At 61.2% G+C, this 18,670-nt stretch overlaps 1 protein-coding gene across 8 annotated transcripts; it reads left to right on the top strand.

Annotated features, from left to right (window-relative positions):
- Positions 1–249: 249 nt before the first annotated feature.
- Positions 250–17,238, top strand: CEP131 (centrosomal protein 131). Of its 8 annotated transcripts, XM_084218649.1 has the most exons (27): positions 250–383; positions 3,543–3,735; positions 4,367–4,452; positions 8,568–8,682; positions 8,790–8,908; positions 9,013–9,126; positions 9,222–9,395; positions 9,583–9,700; positions 10,459–10,575; positions 11,217–11,385; positions 11,497–11,597; positions 11,712–11,894; positions 12,234–12,428; positions 12,543–12,680; positions 12,940–13,065; positions 13,144–13,260; positions 13,741–13,770; positions 14,158–14,263; positions 14,488–14,689; positions 14,900–15,007; positions 15,120–15,237; positions 15,379–15,453; positions 15,537–15,679; positions 15,942–16,119; positions 16,201–16,343; positions 16,894–16,954; positions 17,053–17,238. In XM_084218649.1, the coding sequence occupies exons 2-27, from the start codon at positions 3,565–3,567 to the stop codon at positions 17,119–17,121; spliced, it is 3,276 nt and encodes a 1,091-aa protein (XP_084074775.1). In that variant the 5' UTR covers positions 250–383; positions 3,543–3,564; the 3' UTR covers positions 17,122–17,238. The 8 variants fall into 8 exon arrangements, with proteins under 8 accessions (XP_084074775.1, XP_084074778.1, XP_084074773.1 ...); XM_084218652.1 differs by lacking the exon at positions 13,741–13,770 and having other exon boundaries at positions 12,237–12,428; positions 14,161–14,263; XM_084218647.1 differs by having other exon boundaries at positions 12,237–12,428; positions 14,161–14,263; positions 15,942–16,343.
- Positions 17,239–18,670: the final 1,432 nt, after the last annotated feature.

Genomic DNA, 18,670 nt, shown 5'->3' with positions numbered 1-18,670 from the left:
CGGGGGGACTTCAGCTCCCTTCCCTGGCTGCCCAGGCCTGGACTCTGGGATGGGAAGGGGCTGCAGGTGACTGTGACCCCCCATCCCCGTGCAGGTGTGGGCTCCTGAACTGTGAGGTGGTGCTGGAGCTGCTGGGCCGGGCGCTGGAGGATCCCAGTGACAGCGTCCGCATGGTGAGCAGAGGGGGCTCCTCTGGGAGGGCTGGGGGCTGTTTGGGGGCTGCCAGGCTCAGCTCCCTTTCCCCACAGAGGTCCATGTGTGCCATCTCTGCCCTCGGCTGCTCCGACCTGCTCTCCCCAGAGCAGATCTTTGCCGTGACCCAGCAGCGCCTGCAGCACCTCAGCCAAGGCAGCCCTGGGCCTGTGGCCAACCGAGCAACAAAGGTGACTCTGGGGACATCCCTGTGGAGCTTGGGTGGGGGCTCCTGGCACAGGTTTGACAGCCCTTAGGGACACGCAGCCCTTGGGAATGGCTCTGTGTATGTGCCAGAGGGGTGGTTTGGCTGCCTTTCCCAGGGCACGGTGATGCTCCCTCTGCCCCCCGGGAGGGGACACGGGGACAGTCCCTGTGGCTGGGAGGAGGTGCCAGGCTGATCCCCTTTGCCGATGGCGCTCTCACCGTGCCCACCCCTGTCCCAGATGCTGCGGCAGTTCGAGGCCCTGTGCCGGGCCCAGCCCTCCCCGAAGGCCCCACGCCCGTCCTCGGCCCCCTCGGCCGGGGACCTGCTCATGGACATCCCGGCCGTGGCCAGCCAGGGCTTCCTGAGCCCCCTGAGCCCGGCCCCGAGCCCTGTGCCCCCCGCCGAGGAGCCGGGGCTGGCATCGGAGCCGCCCGGGGCCGCGGTGCCAGCCTGTCCCTGCCAGCAGGACGGGGGGAGCAGGCTGGCAGGGGACACGGCGGCCCCCAGCCTGGCCCTGTTCGCCGGCATGGAGCTGGTGGCCCGTCCCGGCACGGTGCTCCGGCCACGCTCGCCGCCGGTGGAGCCACGGGCGCCGTCCCGGCCCCAGGACGGGGGAACGGACGCGGAAGGGGGGACGGACGCGGAGGGCACCCTGCAGCCGTCGGCCTTCGCCTTCCTCAACATGTAGCTGCTGTGGGGCCCCGGGGGCTGCGGGGGCTCTGCCCCCCTCCCCGCGGGGCCTGCGCTGTCCTGGTGCCTCGGGGACACGAGCTGAGATGGCCACAGGGTGACCACGTCCCTCTCGCTGTCCTTGGCGTTCCGGGGCTGGCAGAGGGGCACGGCCCCTCGCTCCTCTGAGCTGGACAGGGGTGGGACACTCTGGGACTGAGCTGGGCGTGCTTTGGGGACCCCAGCATGGCCATGGGTGCTCTTGGGTGGCCCCCAGCTGCAGGCTGGGCTCTGTGGGGTGGGGTGGGAGCAGGCGCCGTCCCCATGGGGCCGGGACCCACCAATAAACCCCCACTTGGGTCTGGGAACGTGTGACTTCTTCCTGCGCCGCTGACAGGGCCTGGCCTGTGGCTCCTCTGGCCCCCAGCCCCACATTTTCCTACAGCCCCACAGCTTCCCCCCTGCCGCACTGCTCTCCTCCATGCTGCAACCCCCCTAGTAGCCCCACGGTTCTCCCCCTTCCTCACAGCTCACCCCCTGCTGCAGAACCCCCTAATAGCTTCTCATTTTTCTGTGGCCCCCAATAATCCCATGTACCCCCCTGCCCCGTAGTTCCCCCTTCCCAACCCACCCCCCACAATAGCGCTATGACTCCCCCATATTCCTCACAGCTCCCCCCACCCACAGCTCCCCCTTTCAGGTCCCCAAAATCCCCATTTTCCCCCCAAAAATCCCCATTTTTCCCCCCCAAAACCCCCTGGAGCCCCGCCCACCTGGGTCAAGCCCCGCCTCTTTCCCCACCCCCAAAGCCGCGCCCATTTCAATCCTCTCGTCTCATTGGCTAGCTGCCGTCAAGCCCCGCCCTCGGCACAAGCCACGCCTCCCTCATACATCCTTCCTTATTCCCGCCCCCTTCCTCCGTCTCAGCCAATCGCGTCTCTTCACCCGCCCTCTCCTCTCTTCCCATTGGCTGGTGCCCGGCAGCCCCGCCCAATGGCTGTGGCCGGAGCGCGGCCGTAGGTGAGGGGATGGGGGCGTTTAATGGCGGCTGAGGGGGGTCCAGGGGCAGCGGGGCTGGGCCCGGGCCCCACTCTCGGCATCGCCCCCGGGGCGCGGGGGTCTCACCCGCGTGTGGGTGCGTGGGGCCCGTTACCGTGGTCGTGAGGGGTTGGGGTCTGGCGGTTTGGGCTTTAGGGCGGCTTGGAGGGCTCGGGGTCTGGGCTGGGGGTCTGCGGGGAGTGGGAGCTGGGGGGGCCTGGCGGGACCTGGGTCATGAGGACCTGGGGATATGGGCTGGGGTCGTGGGGGGCTTGGGGCTGGGCTTGCTGGGTGTCCTGGAGAGGGGTCTGGGGTTTGGGGGCCATGGAGGGTTTGGGGTTGGGTGCCCTGTGGTTCTTGGTGGGGGTCTGGGGAGCCGGGGATGGGTGTCCTGGGAGGTCCTGGGGGCATCCAGGAGCTGGGAGCTTGGCCTTGGACCTGTGGCTGGGGTCCTGTGCCTTGGGAATGGGGGAATTTGGGGGGGGGGGTCTGGGTTTTGGGAGCTTAGAGGAAGGTGTGGGACCTGGGTGATCCTGAGGGGCTCAGGGATTTGGGAGCTTCAGGCCAGGGCTTGCCTCTGGCTCATAAGGGGGCTGTGGGGCTTGGGGCCATGGGGGACGGGGGAGTCTGAGCTTTGGGGGTTTGAGGGGCTGGGGGTTCAGGGGGCTGTGCTGGCCTGGGCTCCTGAGCCTGTTTCCCTGCCGTCGGCCCAGCGGTTTCCATGAGAGCCGTTTGTTTCCCCAGGCTGTGGAGCCTGAGGCACTGCCAAGGGCTGTGGTGGAGCCCTGCAAAGAGAGGCCAGGGCTGCCGGGGGAGAAGGTTTAGGGACAGCGTGGGTAATAAATGTAAAGAGATAAAGTAGTCTGGTCTTTTCCCGGGTCAGCACTGGGGCTGAGAGGATGGACAGAGGAAAAGGTGGGAGTGTGCTGCCCCGAGCTGGGAGGGGGGCCCAGCTCTTCCTGTGCCCCCCAAGCGGGCACAGGCACTTCTGAAGGAACTCTGGGCAGGGGGAGCATCCCTTGGGAGCTGCTCAGGTGGTTCTTCAGCATCCCATGTGGGGTGGGGTGAGCTGGACCTCCAGCCTGCACAGATGGGGCCCTGTGATCCTCTGGCAGCCGTGGCTGCGTGCAGGGAAGCAGCCTGGGGTGGGGAGCAGGGATTTTCCCTCCCTTTGGTCCTCGGCTGGAATCCCGGCCCATCAATGTGGCAGCAGCCCATGGACAGCCATAGGGTTGGGTGAAAGCAGTGAGGAGCTCTCCTGGAGCCTCTCCAGGGCTGTGCTCGGCTTATTTGCCATGTGGCAGTTCAGAGGAAGGTGTTTTGTCCTGCTGGGGAGCAGTTGGGGAGCTCTGAGTGCCAGTGTTTGCTGGAGCACCTGCTCCCAGGCTGGCTGCTCCATACCTGCCCCTCTCTCTGTGCTGTGCTGTGCTTCCAGGGTTCCTTCCTGCTGCTCCAGCATGAAGAGCACCCGGAGCTGCTGCTCGGTCCAGAGCTCTGACGTGGCAGAGCTGATCCTGACGGGGCTCCCGGCGCCGGTGTCACGGCGCCCCGGCAGCGCCTCCCCTGCCAAGCTCATGGCGCGCTCCGTGTCCGTGGCTGCCGACGGCAAAGCCAAGAGGAACGCCCCGGTGAGCCCCTGCCCTTCCCCTCCTGTGCCTGGCATGTGGGATGGCTCCAGGCATGGCCGTGTCCCTCTTGCTGTGGTTCCCCCAGCACCAGCCCGGCTTTGTTCTGGTCCTGCCCTTGGCAATCGCTGCTCATGGCTCGCTGCTGGGTGCAGAAGAGCAGCTTTCAGGATTTCCTCTTTTCCCTTCCTGGTGCTTCACCTCCCTGTGCCAGTTTCCATCTGGAAACTCCCGATTTCTTGGTGTCTCCTGCTGGGGTGCCGGGCCCAGCCTGCCCCTCATGGAGCACCCCCTGTTCCTGCCACACTGGGGGCTCCTGAGTGGGGGTTCCACAGAGGGAGCGAGCCCCAGGTGCTTGCTGGGCTCTGTCAGGATCCAGGAGCAGACAGCCTGGGCTCCGTGCTGAGTAATCCCTTGGCAGCATTCCCACGCCCTTGTTCCTGGGAGCTGGTGCTGAGGAACGTGTCCCTGCTGGCTCAGCAGCGCCCGAGCGAGGTGTCATTGCCCGCTGCCTCAAGGGGAGCCTGGCAGCCCTGGGGGACTGGGAGCTCCGTGTCCCGCTGGCAGAGAGGGTGGGGATCCTGCCTGTGCTGCTCCTGAACGTGGCTGCTGGATTTATCCCCGCTCTCCACAGGAAGATGCGGGATCCCGGGCCATGAACAACCTGCGCAGGTCCAACAGCACCACCCAGGTGAACCAGCGGGTGAACAGCTCACACAGGTACAGCCTCGTGTGTCCCTCTGTGTTGCCTTATGTTACACAAGGCAACGGCGACCTGGTTCTATGGAGCAGCACGGTGATTCATTCTGCTCAGAATCACTCGGGCCAGAGACATACGCTGCATCAATATGATGGACGGTCAAAGGCGTTTATTGTCTTTTAACATGGGGTTATATAGGTTTGGGGACATGCATTACATCACTTAGGGGTCTCATTTTACCTTTTATGGTTAGTAAGGAGTGGAACTTTACTGGGGTTAGTGGAAAACTACTGGAACAGGGAGGGTTACATTCTTTGGCTTATCTCTTATCTTAGGGGGTTGGGGGGAGAGAGATTCCTGAGCTTTCCGTGACAATCGCGTGATCTTCCGACCGCCTTGCCCTCACTGTTACACTTCCCCCCCTTTTTTCACAAATGAATGAGGTAGCTACATACATAGGTGCTGAAATGAGGTATAAGGTTATGATTTGACAAGGGAAGGGAAGGTAGGTTCTAGCATGCAAAGGATTAGGTTCGATTCCGGTCCGGCTGAGCAGTCTCTTCCGCGTGGCCGGTCGGGGTATCGGTGATTTTTGTGGGTAGGGTTTGGTTTTTTGGGGTAGGTTGTGTTTCTCTCCTCGCACAGAAACACTGTTGATGCTTGGGTCTCGCCCGTGCCGATTTCTCCGATCTCTCGGGCGATGCTTGGCTGCTTGGTGGTCTGTCTCTCTCCTCCGGAACGGGGGTGTACCCGTTATGAGGTCGCCTCACAAGCGTCTCCTGTGAACAGAAACTCGCAATCCTCGTTAGTTTCATTGTGAAAGTCGGGTTCGATCGACCTAAATGGTCCCCTCCCCCCGCAGCTCCAACAGATCTCTCTCTGGGGTGCTTGGAGCGGGGGTGCATCTTGGGAGAACTGTGTTGGCTGAGGACAGCTTTCTGTGGTATGATCTGCTTGTCCACATTTTAAGCAAGCCATGGCACTGACCAGTGTGTGGACGGCTGCTTGAATGGGGGTCAGCTGTTCCTCTCTTACAACATGCTTAATCATGTCAGCTAGGCTGGCTCCGGGGGGTAAGGAGCGTAGGATATCTTTGGCTATCGAATTACAATGTTGCCGTAGGCAGTCGGCTACCACGGGTCCCTTCGCTTCTGCAGGCAGGGTGGAGGAGTCTACTGCCGCTTGTAGACGATCTACAAACTGTGTAAAGCCTTCGCTCTCCCCCTGTTTTATGGTAGACCATGGTGACGGCTTGTTTACCGTCCTAGAAGCCGCGCGGATGGCTTCTCTGGCTGCTCGGGTGGTGGCTCGAATTTCCTCAGCTCGTAATTGTGCAGCTTGTTGCTGGGGGGTCGTTACTAAATCGTGTTTCCCCAGCAGCCTGGAAAGGGTCGAGCCGTGCAGCTGCTGCCCTTCCCCCGAAGCTTGGGCTAGAGCCGTTGTACAGTTATCTTTCCATTCCTGTTTAAATACAATCAAACCTGCACCATCAAAAAGCATGCGGCTTATTTGTGTAATATCAAAAGGAAGCAGGTCATCATTACTAAAAAGGCCGTCTATAAGAGTAGAAACTATAGCTGAGTTGATCCCCTTTTCAGAAATGGCTTTGACAATTGTCTGTACCTCTTTGGGGTTTATAGGAGTGTATGTCCTTTGCTGATTGCCCTGTTGTCCCGTGACTCTCACTGGGAATGCATGTATCGTTGCTGCCGGTGCATAATCCGCACATGCTATTTTTATTTTGCTCCAGTCAGTGAGCTTGTATTGCCCTTGTTTACTAACTTTATTTAAATCTTTGTTCGGTTTCGCTTGAAACCGCATAATTTCTGTTTTCTCTATGTCCGAGTCCCAGCCGGGATCGGTTAGCTCTTCGGAGCTATCTGAGCAGCTGTCGCTGTGCTCAGAGCCGGAAGAGGACTGATAGTACATTTCCGGGCTGCTGTGCCGTTTTGTGCGGCTTCGGCCCCGCCCCTCCCCTCGGGGGCGGTCCCGCTCCCGCCCCCTGGGCGTGCCCTGCCTCCCACGGGGAGTGGTTTCCCCCTTGTATGGTAGCAGGGTGTGACGTGGCTCCCGGTCGGGGGAACGCCCCCTGCTGCTCCCCTGAGCATGCGCGTTAGTAACTACTCCCGACTCCTTGCTCCCCCCGTCGTGGTCCGGCCGGCCCCGCCCATCCCCCCCGTCTGCGGCGCCATGCTCCGGCATGTATGGCGGCGGGGGAAGGGGGACCGGCTTCTCCATGCCGGCTGCCTGCTCCGCGTCCCGGGCCTCCCGTGCCAGCCCCCCCCAAAAGGATTTCGCGCGCTCGCGCGGGTCCCGCGCCGGGCGACCGAGCGGCGGCGGCGAGACGGACAGGGAAACCGCGGGTTTTTCAGGCGGTCGCGCGGGGGGGGGGGGAGGAGGTGGCGGGCTCCGCGGGACGGGCGGGGGGTTTTCTGGGGGGTCTCCCGGGGGCCCCGGGGGTTTTGGGCTTTGGCTCGGAGGGGGGTAAAGCGTGCCCGGTCCCCCCGCGTCTCCCTTTTCGATCGGGTCGCTCTCCGGGGCGGTTTGCGTTGCGGCCCCGACCCCCAGCTGCGGCGTGGCTAATAAACAAGTTCTGGCTGCTTGCCACGTTTCTTGCTCTTGCCTAGCTTTTTGCAGAGCCTGACAGACTCTGCCCCATGCCTTCAGGGCTTTCCCTGAGCCGGTAGACATGGTGTTTTCTGCTAAAACTGCCGTGCATTTGGCCCACATCTCCGAATGGAGTAAGTCCGCCGGGGCCTCTATCGCCCCGAGCTCAATTAGCTTCGGTATTACAAAGCATGCATCTTTAGGTTTACAATCTATTCCCCACTGTGCGTGGATCTGACTCACGACCTTTGCGATAGCGTCCATCTCTCTCGCAGGTCCCAGGGACGTCTCCCTTCACTGTAGTCGGTCCGGCCGCTACAGCCGCTGTCTCCTTCTCCAGGCGAACACCCGTCACCCGAGCTCCTCTCTTTCTCGTTTTGTTCCCGGGTTTCGGCACCAAATATGTTGCCTTATGTTACACAAGGCAACGGCGACCTGGTTCTATGGAGCAGCACGGTGATTCATTCTGCTCAGAATCACTCGGGCCAGAGACATACGCTGCATCAATATGATGGACGGTCAAAGGCGTTTATTGTCTTTTAACATGGGGTTATATAGGTTTGGGGACATGCATTACATCACTTAGGGGTCTCATTTTACCTTTTATGGTTAGTAAGGAGTGGAACTTTACTGGGGTTAGTGGAAAACTACTGGAACAGGGAGGGTTACATTCTTTGGCTTATCTCTTATCTTAGGGGGTTGGGGGGAGAGAGATTCCTGAGCTTTCCGTGACAATCGCGTGATCTTCCGACCGCCTTGCCCTCACTGTTACACCTCTGTCCTCTGGGTGGCACTGGGGGACACCCCACCCCTGTGTCCAACTTCCCTGGTCCTGGGGGGGAACAGGAGCCTCTCCAAAATACCCTGAGCTCTATCATGCACTTCAAGACTTAAAGCCTGGCCCTGGAAAACCAAAGTCTGGCACTTTGGTTATTTTTTGGAAGAGGAGATCCTTGTTTAAGGATCCAAGGATGACAGAACGGCCTGACCTTAAAGTCCCATGCACGATCACCTTCCCCAAGGCCAGGTTGCTCCAAGCCCCATCCAGTCTGGCCTGGGACACTTCTCTGTCAGAGTAGTGCCCAGATTCTGTGGGCAATCTGTGCCAAGGCCTCTCCACCATCACAGAGAAGAATTTCTATTTGGGGAAATGGAGTGTGTTTCTGTGGCTGTGACAAAAACCATTCCATTTGATTCCAACAGCCCTCATGGACCTTCCAGGCCATAACTGGGCTGTGTGAGGAGACAAATGTTCTCTGTTCCTAGTGCCCTCTGAGTTGGGATTTTCCATTCTCCTGTTGGTTTGTGCCCGTCCCTATCACCACACACCACCCTGGAACCCAAAGCTCTGTGTAAAAAGGATTTTTTGGTAGATTCTGTGGCCATGTAATGATTGTCCAGCCCCTACCTCCCATGTCACACTGGAGTTTCCAAGTGCCCTACATAGCCAGAGTGTGTCCTGTGGCTGTGAGTTATCCCACAGTTATCTCTGTTCTCTCCTCTCTGCCTTCCCTGGGTCTGGATGAAGCTCGGAGCAGACAGGAGACTTCCTGGCCTTCTTTGAGGGTGACCCAATAGGAAGGAAGAAACTGGCAGCTCTGAGCAAAACCTCCCCAGAAAAGAAAACCACATGGAATATCTTGGTGAGGACAGCAGGCTCTGGGAGTGGGTGGACCAGGTTGGCTCTGTGCTCCTGGTGGTGTTTGAGGAGGTGGGTTTGGTGTCCTTATCCCTGCTGACTCCATGGCAGGATGACCAGCCCCGAGTGTTCCCAGGCCCCTCTGGCTCCCACAGCCTCGAGCCACCCACGGGCATGAGGAGGAAGGAAGCCACGGTGCTCCTGGCTGCCAACTTCACTGCCAACAACAGGTAGGACAGAGGCTCCTGAGGGGGAGAGTGGGTGCAACTGCATGGAGAAAACACCTGGAGAGGGGAAGCTGCTGTTTCTGAAGCTCCTGCTCTCCCCACACAAGGAGCAACAAGGGCGCAATGGGCAACTGCGTCACCACCATGGTGCACAACAACTACTCCACTGCTGAGAAGGGCCCTGCTCCCAAGAGCTCCAACCAGGCTCCCAGTTCCCTCAAGTGAGTGTGGGGGGTGTCCTGGCTCTGCAGCTGGGCTGGCCCCGGGGTCGTGTGTGGCACAGGACAGGGCTGAGTGGCTTCATCTTCTGTCCCAGCAATGTCGTCAAAGCGGCCTCGAATGAGGACGGGGAAGGCAGCAGCAGCCTCGTGAAGTCTCAGAAGAATTTCTCCAGCAACAACATCATGACCCGCAACAACAACAGCAGCAGCAGCAGCAGCAGCAGCAGTGTTCCCCGGAGGAGGGAGGTGACCGAGGAGGAGGCTGAGAGGTGAGGGGAGGAGCGGGAGGACGGTGCCCAGAGCTGTGAGGAGCTCCAGGGCAGCCTGTTCTTCTGTGGCATTTCACACTGGGGAAAGGCCACTCCTAGTGCAGCTGCAGGTGCCGGTGCTGTGGGGAAGCCATGTGTGCTCTGCTGCACCTGGGGCTGTGCTGACCCTCCCTGGCTGTCCCCACAGGTTCATCCAGCAGGTGAACATGGCTGCTGTCACCATCCAGCGCTGGTACCGGCGCCACTCGCAGCGGCACAGGACGGCGGCTGCGGCTCTGGGACGCCTGATGGCTGCCAAGAGGGAGGTTGGTCCTGTCCCCTGCTCTGTAGCCCAGACCACCTGACACCCATGGCCCGCTGGCCACTCAGTTGGGGTCCCTTTAGTCCCCAGACCCGGGCTGTGAGAGGAGAGGGGACTCTGGCTTTGCATCCAACCAGCCCCTCCATGGTCCAGAGAGCTGGGGAGGCTCTGGTTCCCTCAGAGCTGTGCTGGCTGTGTCCTGGGATTAGCCTGGGCTGGGTTCCAGCAGGAGCTGAGGCTCAGCACCACACAGCTCCAGTTCCCCCAGCCCCCTGCCTGGCAGCAGTCAGACCCTGGCAGTAGCAGCACAAGTCTCCCTGAATTGCCACTGTCTGGGCCACACTCATGGCCAGAGAAGGGATGCCCCATCTCAGCTCATCCTAATGAATCCCTAAGGAGGTGCCTTGTTAGAGTGACGAGGTTTCGCAGCTATTTGTGTTTCCTTGTGTTCAATTATTTATCCCAGTAATGAAAAGCTCTGTTGCTCTTGCGTGTGAGTCTATTTTTAAGCCTTGTCTCCTTGGTGGTTGCAGACCCAGATGATAATATAATAATAATAATAGTAATAATAATAATAATTGCATTGAGGATCTGAAGAAAATGAGCTGCTCCAAAGTGGAGCTGTGCTGAGGGCTCCTCACCTGCACAGAGGGAGGATGGAAAGCCTGGACATGGGGTGACACAGGCGTGGGTGCCCCTCACACTTCTCAGTGGCGGGTGCTGGAGAACTCTCAGTAACATTTTTACCCTCCTCTCTGGAAGGAAAGGCAGCAGCGGATGGAGGAGGGGAATATCCTGGATTTGCAGGAGAGGAAGGACGAGGAGCGCCGGAAGATCCGAGAGGAGAAGGCACGCCTGGCCCGGCACGCTGCCATCCAGGTAGGGCCAGGCCAGGCCTGTGTGGCACCATTTGTTGGCATCACCCAGCGAGGCAGCGAGAGGCCTCTCTGCATCTCCAGAGCCTTGGCATGGGGCAGGACCAGAGCCAGCCTTGGAAATGGAGTGCTCCCTCCGGAGATGGAGGTGCCACGGAGCAGTTTCCTGCTGTGCTCCTGCCAAGCCTTGGCAGCTCATTCCGAGCTTGGGAAGACAGTGCTGGTTTCTGTGTGGTTCTCAGGAAAATGGTGACCACGTTGAGACAGGGACACTCCAAACTCCGTGGAATGGCCAAGGATGTGTGTGCCCTGGGAATGGGACCCTCCACAGGGGCAGCTCTGGAGAGGGCTGAGTACCACTCCATGTTCCTTGGCAGGAAGCAACGCATCATTGTCACCCTGCTCTTGCAGCTGGTGGTGCAGATGGGGTTGGCACAGGCTGCAGGAGTTGGCAGTAAAGCTGGGGATGTTTTAAACCCCAAATTTTCTTTGCCCTAATTGGAAACGTGTTCCATCGGGGGAGGGGGTTGGGGGAGACACATCAGTGAGCAGCTGGGGGATGCAAAAACACTGCCACAGCCTTGCAAGCACAGGCTTGTGCTTTCCCAAAGCTTCAGGACATCCATGGCTCCTCTGTCCCCGCAGGAGCTGCAGCAGAAAAGGGCCCAGAAGGCCTCGGAGACGAAGCGCTCGGCAGAGGAGCAGGTGCTGGTGAAGGAGGGCAGGAGGGGGCCCAAGAAGAAGCCTGGTGCCAAACCTGCCTCAGCCAGGAACTCCAGCCCGGCCAGCAGCCTCACCAAAGCCAACAACGCCGGTGAGTCCCTGGGGTGTGTCCCCAAAGCTTTGGGAGGGAGGGGTTTGCTCTGAGGAGCTGCTCCCAGGGGCTGGCTTGGGCCAGCACCTGAGAACAGCCTGGTTCCTGCAGAGGCCAATTCCCCCTCGGCAGCCTCGGAGCTGGAAGGAAGCAGCCTGGGAGCTCTTGGCTCTGTGTCCTTGCAGGATCCTGGGGCAGAGGACAAATTGCAGGTGGGTCTGGCTGTGCCTCCTGGGGACCCTGGGAGCAGCTGCTCTGCCAGGGCAACATCAGGCCTTTGCTGGCTTCTGGGGAGAGCCAGAAAACTCTCTCATCTTCTCCCTTAGGATGTGAGCTCCAGGGAGACAGGTAACGAGGACCTGGAGACAGCAGTGGCTGCTGGCAGCAGGGCTCCATCCAAGGTCACGCTCAACGAGCTGCTGGACACGCTCCGGCTGCTGGAGGAAGAGCCAGAGCTGCTGCCCCCACCCAAGCTCCTCAAGAAGGACAGATATGCCTGGATGGACAGGGTGAGCTGGGGGATGAGGCTGCTGTGTCCATCCTTGGGCAGTGATGGCTGCCTGGGGAGAAACAGCCGGGCACTGCCAGGGAATGTGGTGGACGAGCTTGGAGTGAGTGATTTAAGAATTTGGAGGAGGAGATGGAGGAGTTTGGAGGTGGTAGAGGAATTGTTTGGTGCATTGAGGGCTTGGATATTTGCAAGGAACAACAACCCATGCAGAGGCTGGTGGTGGGACAGGGTTTAGCCCAGAGGATCAGGCTGATTACTGGGCTCCAGTGATGGAGACAAGCCAGCACCTCTTCTCCCAAACCTTCCCTGGGTGCTCATTCACCATGGTGAATTCCAGCAGGAGCCCAGCTCCAACTCCCTGACTGCTGATAACTTGGAGAGGTTTGGGAAGCTGAACCACCCTCCAGGGGTCCCCGAGGACGGGGCTCTGCTCTCGGAGGCCAAGCTCCAAAGCATCATCAGTTTCCTGGATGAGATGGAGAAGTCGGAGCAGGAGAGGCCCAGGTCAGCTGCCTCAGCCACGCAGCGGGAGGTGAGTCTGTCTGTGGTGTGGGAATCTAATCCTGGTGGGAATCATCCCTCATCTCCCTGTCCTCATTCCAGGTGCTTCCACCACCTCTTTACCTTTTTTTTTCTGCTGTGGCAGGGCTTCCTGTTGGAAGAGGAGCTGGCTCATGTGGAGCAGGTGTCAGCGGTTGCCACGGAGGTGACAAGCTCCATGATGAGGCTGAAGCTGGAAGTGGAGGAGAAGAAGAGAGCCATCAGCCTGCTGCAGACTGCTCTGGTGTGTCAGCCTCACACGTGCTTCTTGGGGCTATGAAGCACAGGATCAGGACTATCCCTTGATTCCCTTGATGGAATTTGGGTTGGAGGGGACCTTAAAGATCATCTGGCTGGGACCTGGGCTGAGCTCCCTTCTCCCCTGTCCTGGAGGGCTGGGTGTTCCTGCTGCCAGGGGTGGGAGATATGAGCACCAGGGCTTTGCTTTAGCTCTGTCCCTCGTTTTTCTGGCCTGATGGTGATTTCCATGTTTGACCCCACAGACCCAGCAGCGGGAACTGACCGACCGCCACGTCAAACAGACCGAGAAGGAGCTCAGCCAGCAGCTCAGGCTGCAGAGGGAGCAGTATGAGGCAGCTATCCAGAGGCACCTGGCCTTCATTGACCAGGTAACCCTCATTCCAGCTCCTGAAGGCAGGGGCTGAGGTGGGTGCCCCTGCCTGATGCCAGCTCCTTGCCCTGCCCAGCTCCTCGATGACAAGAAGGTGCTGAGTGAGAAGTGTGAGGCTGTGGTGGCCGAGCTGAAACAAGTGGACCACAAGTATGGCCAGAAGATCAACCAGATGCAGGAGCAGCACGAGCTGGTGAGGGGACAGGGAAGATGGAGGGACATATGTGTGCTGATTTTGCTCAAATGGGGCTTCTGCCTGGAGCAGGACAGTCTCTGCCACCTCAGTGGGACCTAGACACTCCAAGGAGCTCTTCCCTGTGCACAAAGGTTACTGACTCTGTCACCACAGAGCTTTGTCCTGACTCCCCAAAAGGCTCCTGTCCTTTGCTGCCCAGGGCCAGGGGCAGTGTAAACTTCCAGGCTCTACTTGGAGAGACCTTTCCCACACACCTGGCACCCACACACCCTTGGTCTCTGGAGCAGGCTCCAACCACACAGGCTCCTGGTCGGTCCCTTGGCTTGTCCCTGTCCTTGTCCCTTGAGCTGTCTCCCCTCGCCCCCATGGACTCCTGCCCAGCTCTGCCCTGCCCGTGGCTCCCACAGACACGGCTGTGTGGGTTTGCCTCTCTCCCACCATTCCCCTTCTCTCTCCATCCCCTCTCTTTCTCCCCAGGTCTGGCGCACTTTGGGCCCCTTTTGTGAGGTAAATGTGGTCTTTGCTCTCTTTTGTGCCTTGCCCTCTGCTCTCGTGCCCTGACCTGCTCTGGCCCTGCTCCAGCCCCTGCCAGAGGGTTTTCCATGGCAGGGAGAGGGAAGGCTGGAGAGGAAAGCACCATCACACAGGGACAGATGGGCTGCCCTGCATGCAGGGACCCTCGGCAGCCCCCAGTTCCCCTTCCCTCTCTGTTGATGCTCTCATGTCTTGGCAGTGAGCGCTTTCCCAAGGGGATGGAGGAGAAGGCACTGGTGGGAGAGTGTGCAGCACTTCTCTGGGCTGGAAGAACACACTTGGCCAGCTTCCTTCCCAACAGCCCAGCTCCCAGGGCTTTTCTCTCCCAGCTTCTCTGAGGTTTTCCCATTTGCTTCCAAGCAGGAGATTAAGAAACTGAAGGAACTCATGAGCGCAACTGAGAAAGTCCGGCGGGAGAAGTGGATTGAGGAGAAAACCAAAAAGATCAAAGAAATCACGGTGAAAGGTACGGGCAGGTTCCCTCAGCAGCAGCTGGAGCCACGGCAGTGCCAGGCTGGTCCAGGAGAGATTGGGAAGAGCTCCTTGGTGTGGGCAGTGTTTGCTCCCTGGTTTTGGTGGAGCAGATGACCCCTCTGCGCTCATGCCCTGTTCCTGCCAGTCCCTTTGAGCCGGCCGAGGGCAGCGGGTGGGATCCAGGCCGAGCCGTGCCCGTCCTTCCCGCTGTGCCAGGGCTGGAGCCGGAGATCCAGAAGCTGCTGGCCAAGCACCGTGAGGACATCCGGCAGCTGAAGCTGCTGCACGAGGCCGAGCTGCTGCAGTCGGACGAGCGGGCGGCGCTGCACTACGGGCGGCAGGCGCAGGAGCTGCGGGGGCTGCTGGAGAGGGAGAAGGAGGAGCAGAGCCAGCGGGAGCGGGAGCGGGCCCGGCAGAGGTGTGTCACCCTTGGGGCTCACAGACCCGGGGTGCTGTCCAGCACCAGGCTGCTGCTGGGATCCCATTACCTGCAGCTCCATGGGGAGGAGCCCCTTTCTCTCCAGCAGCCCCGGGTGGGTGATGCTGCTGAGCTGGGAGCATCCTCTGGCAGTGTGGAGAAGAGGCCGAGTGCTCGAAGGCACATCCCTGGAGTGTGTGTGTCCCACAGGTGTGAGCAGCAGCTGGAGCAGGAGGAGCAGGCACTGGAGCTGCAGCGGCGCCGCCTCTATGCTGAGGTGGCCGAGGAGAAGGAGCGGCTCAGCCAGCAAGCAGCCAGGTGGGCAGGCTGGGCGCCTAGCAGCAGCCCTGACCTGTGGGGCCAGGCTCCCTGGGCCAGATTTCCATGGGAAAAGGGGCTGGTGTGGATGCTGGGAGCTGTGTCTGTGCAGGCAGCGAGCAGAGGCAGAGGAGCTGCGGCGGCAGCTGGAAGCCAACAGCTCAGCCCTGACCCGGGCGCTGCGGGACGAGTACGCCAAGGAGAAGGAGGAGCAGGAGAGGCGGCACCAGGTCTGGTTCCCCTCGCCTCCAACTCTTTGGGTGTTGGCACCACCAAGCCTTGGACCCCTTAGGGGCAGCCCCAGCAGCTGCTCCCAGCCAGCACAGGAGGGTCCCAGGGTCCTGAGCTGTTGTTTTCCCTTCTCCTTACAGGCAGAACTGAAGGTGCTGAAGGACCAGCTGGAGCTGGAGAAGCAGGCCTGGGAGGCCAACTATGTGAAGAAGGAGGTATTGGCAAGAGCTGTCCTCCAAAGGTGGCACCCATGGGCTCTAAGAGGAATTTGAGGCCACGTTTGCTGTCTCCATTGCAGGAAGCCTGGCTGCTGTCCCGGGAGCGGGAGCTGCGGGAGGAGATGAGGAAGGAGAGGGACAAAGAGATCGAGCTGGTGATCCAGCGCCTGGAGGCTGACACATCCTTGGCCAAGGAGGAGTGCGAGAGGGCAGCGGAGAGCAGGTGAGGGACAAAGGGAGGAGGGAGGTCCCAGGTCCTCCAGAGGCTGGTCCCTTTTCCCTGTCCCCTGGGCATCTCTCCAGTGAGCTCTGGAGCAGTGTGAGTGCAGGAAGGAGCAGCTCACAGGGCCAAAGTTCATCTCTCACCTGAGGAAGCGACCCAGGATCTCTTATGGGGCAGCTCTGCCCTTGCTGCTGTGTCCTGATCCCTCCTGCAGCAGGAGAGGGGCTGGGGTGAGCCAGGCTGCCTGTCCTTCCTGCCTCAGGATCAAGAGGATCCGAGACAAGTACGAGGTGGAGCTGCAGGAGCTGGAGCACTCGGAGCGGAAGCTGCAGGAGCGCTGCAACGAGCTCAAGGGGCGGCTGGCCGAGCTGGAAGGGGAGAGCACCCGGCTGCAGGGGCTGCTGAAGCACAAGGAGCAGGAGCTGGAGGAGATGCGCAAGGTGAGCGAGGAGCAGAGCCAGGGCCCTGCCTGGCCGTGTGGGACACAGGGACACAGAGGCCTGACTGAGGTGATGTGGCAGGAATTTGCAGACAGGCTGGTGGGGATGGAGGAGGAGAACGCGCGGCTGAAGGCAGAGATGGCGGAGCTGAGGGCCCGGCAGCACCTGGAGCTGGACAGGCTGCTGCGGGAGAAGGACCAGGAGCTGGAGGAGGTCCACAGGAGGTGAGGAGCCCCGGTGGGGTGTAGGAGCTCAGTGCACCCTGAATCCTCTGTCCCTTGTCACTACTGGCCTGCTCTGTGCCATCATGTCCCCAGGGCTGCTCCTCTGCCTGCATGGAGGACGTGGGTGCCAGGAGAGGCCAGTGGAGCACAGCTCTGTCTGCTTTCCTCCCTGGCAGGAGCCCTGGCCAGGATCAGTCACCTCCTGGGGGCTCTCTGTGGCTCACACATGACACCTGTGACTGCAGCCACATGATCTTCTCCAGAGGGGCAGGGCCCAGGGTCAGGGCACAGCCACAGAGCCTGAGGGCAGCTGGGACATCCCCAAAATGCTATGATAATTAAACCTTAGAAAGCTAATGTGCCTTTCTTCCTGTAGACAAATTAGTCCACGCTACACAGTGGAATAAAGGTGCTGCCAGTGTGTGATGGCACCTGGAGCCCAGCTGTGGCTGGGGGAGAAGGGCTGAGCTCCCAGGGCTGAAATCCCCCCGGGGCAGGGCCCAGCCCCGTGTTTGGCACGGGGGTGCTCAGCCCCCCATGTCCTCGTCAGGGTGAAGGCGGCGGTGCTGAGGAAGGAGGAGAGCATGAGCAGCCTGCGGAAGCAGTACGAGGTGAGTGAGGGCTCCCTGGCCCTGCCCTGGCTGTGGCTGGGCGGGCACGGCGAGCTCCCTGTCCCCTGTGCTGTCCCCTGTGCTGTCCCCTGTGGCAGGCGGCCGCGCAGAGAGCCAGCCTGCTGGAATCGCTGCTGCAGCGGCAGCGGCAGCTGGCTGCCGAGTGACGTCCTGCGGGCAGGGAGCGGGGCTGGCACCGGGCTCGGGCCCTCCCCTCCCTCCTCCCCTCTCCTCCACAGCCTGGTCCTGGGACACTTGGTGGCCTTTGGATGCTTGGGAGTTTTGTTCTGATAATAAATCTCTGCTGGTTTCTACTGCTGTTTCTATGCTTGTGCACGTCAGTGCCAGGGCAGGAGTGGCTCTTCCACGAGGTCTGTGTCCACTCCCACCTTCCCAACCCCATTCCCGCATCCAAGACCCTCCCTTTGCTCTGAGGGTGCAGCACCCCAGTCTATGCCTTGGGTCCCGTTCTAAACTGAAATGGCCAGTAGGATGCAGGGGGGCAGAGCCAGGGCAGGATGTGATCCCACAGCCTCTGCTACCTGCAGTTCCTCAACACCCCCTGGCAGGGCCGGGAAATTCCTGGGCTGGGCCGGTGGCATCTGTTTCCTCTCGGCCGGGGTGTGCGGCCGCTCTGGTCCCTCCCCCGGGCCGGCAGATGTTTTCTCAGCAGACCCTGGCGTTTCCCGTCCGTCCCGCTGGTCCGTGCGCTGGGGCAGGGACACAGAGGGTGGCTGGGTCCTGCCCAGCGGAGCCGTGGCCGTGCCGGTCTCTGTTCCCCTCTCCCCGCTGTGCCAGGCTGCAGAGCTCATCCCAGTGTGCCGGGAAGGGCCGGGCACGGCGCTTGTTCCGCTGTTGTTTCTTTTCCAAGGAGTTTCCTGAGCGCCGCTTCCGACCCCGGCCCTGCCCAGCCTCCTTATGGGCCCCCGAGCCAGCGGCTCCGGGAATCTGCCGCGGGAGAAGGGGGCTCAGCCCGCTCACAGCCTGTGCCCAGCCCTGTGGCTCCGGTGTGGCACCCGAGCCCCGTGCGGCATCGCCGCTGTGGCGTGAACACCCACGCACGGTGCCCGGGGTGTGCCCGGCCGCGCTCCCGGGGCTCCCGGCATCTTCCCGGCCCCTCCCCGGCATCGCCCGGGCTAATTTCTAGGCCAGTGCCCGGTTCAGGCATGAATAAATCAGCGCCGTTGCATAACGGGGATGCGGATTTTCACCGGCTGGCTGCCCGTGCCTCCGCCGGCGCCCCCCGCCCGCCCCCGGGGATCCCGCGGGACCGGCGGCCGCACCAGCGTGTCCCCGTCCCTGTCCCTGCCCCTGCCCCTGTCCTTGCCGAGCCGCTCAGCCACGCTGCGGGCTTTGCCAAAGCTCCCCGATGAAGGAGGAGCCCCTCTCGCCCCGGCTGCCCCGGGATCAGGCGGGAGCGGAGCCCGCCGGGGCCGGGAAGGAGGTCAGGAGGAGCACAGGGGGCTTTTGGCAGCCGCCGCGCGGGAATCGCGGCTCAATCTGGTGTCTGCCCGGGAGGGGATTAGCTGCGGCCCCAGACAAATCAGCCGGGAAGCCGGAGCGAGTGGCAGGATCCGAGCAGGGTAATCTCCCCTCGGGAAAGATCTGTAATCTCCCCTGCTAATTGGGGCGGCGGCAGCGGCGCTGCCCTGACCGGGAGGGGATGTCAGGGAACCGGTGCCACCCTGTGCCTCTGCCGGGCTTAGACCAGCGCTG

This window comes from Fringilla coelebs, assembly GCF_963513975.1.
Source record: "Fringilla coelebs genome assembly, chromosome: 19".
NCBI lineage: Eukaryota > Metazoa > Chordata > Aves > Passeriformes > Fringillidae > Fringilla > Fringilla coelebs.
The sequence above is the reverse complement of the archived record's forward strand: the minus strand, read 5'-3'. Positions and strand labels throughout refer to the sequence as shown.

Excerpts from the sequence above, each read along its gene's own strand:
- CEP131 (XM_084218646.1), top strand. The coding sequence starts at position 3,565 with ATGAAGAGCACCCGGAGCTGCTGCTCGGTCCAGAGCTCTGACGTGGCA. Across the intron at positions 13,261-13,740 it reads TGCAGGAGCAGCACGAGCTG|GTCTGGCGCACTTTGGGCCC; the intron begins GTGAGGGGACAG and ends CTTTCTCCCCAG. Across the intron at positions 16,955-17,052 it reads GCCTGCGGAAGCAGTACGAG|GCGGCCGCGCAGAGAGCCAG; the intron begins GTGAGTGAGGGC and ends CCCCTGTGGCAG.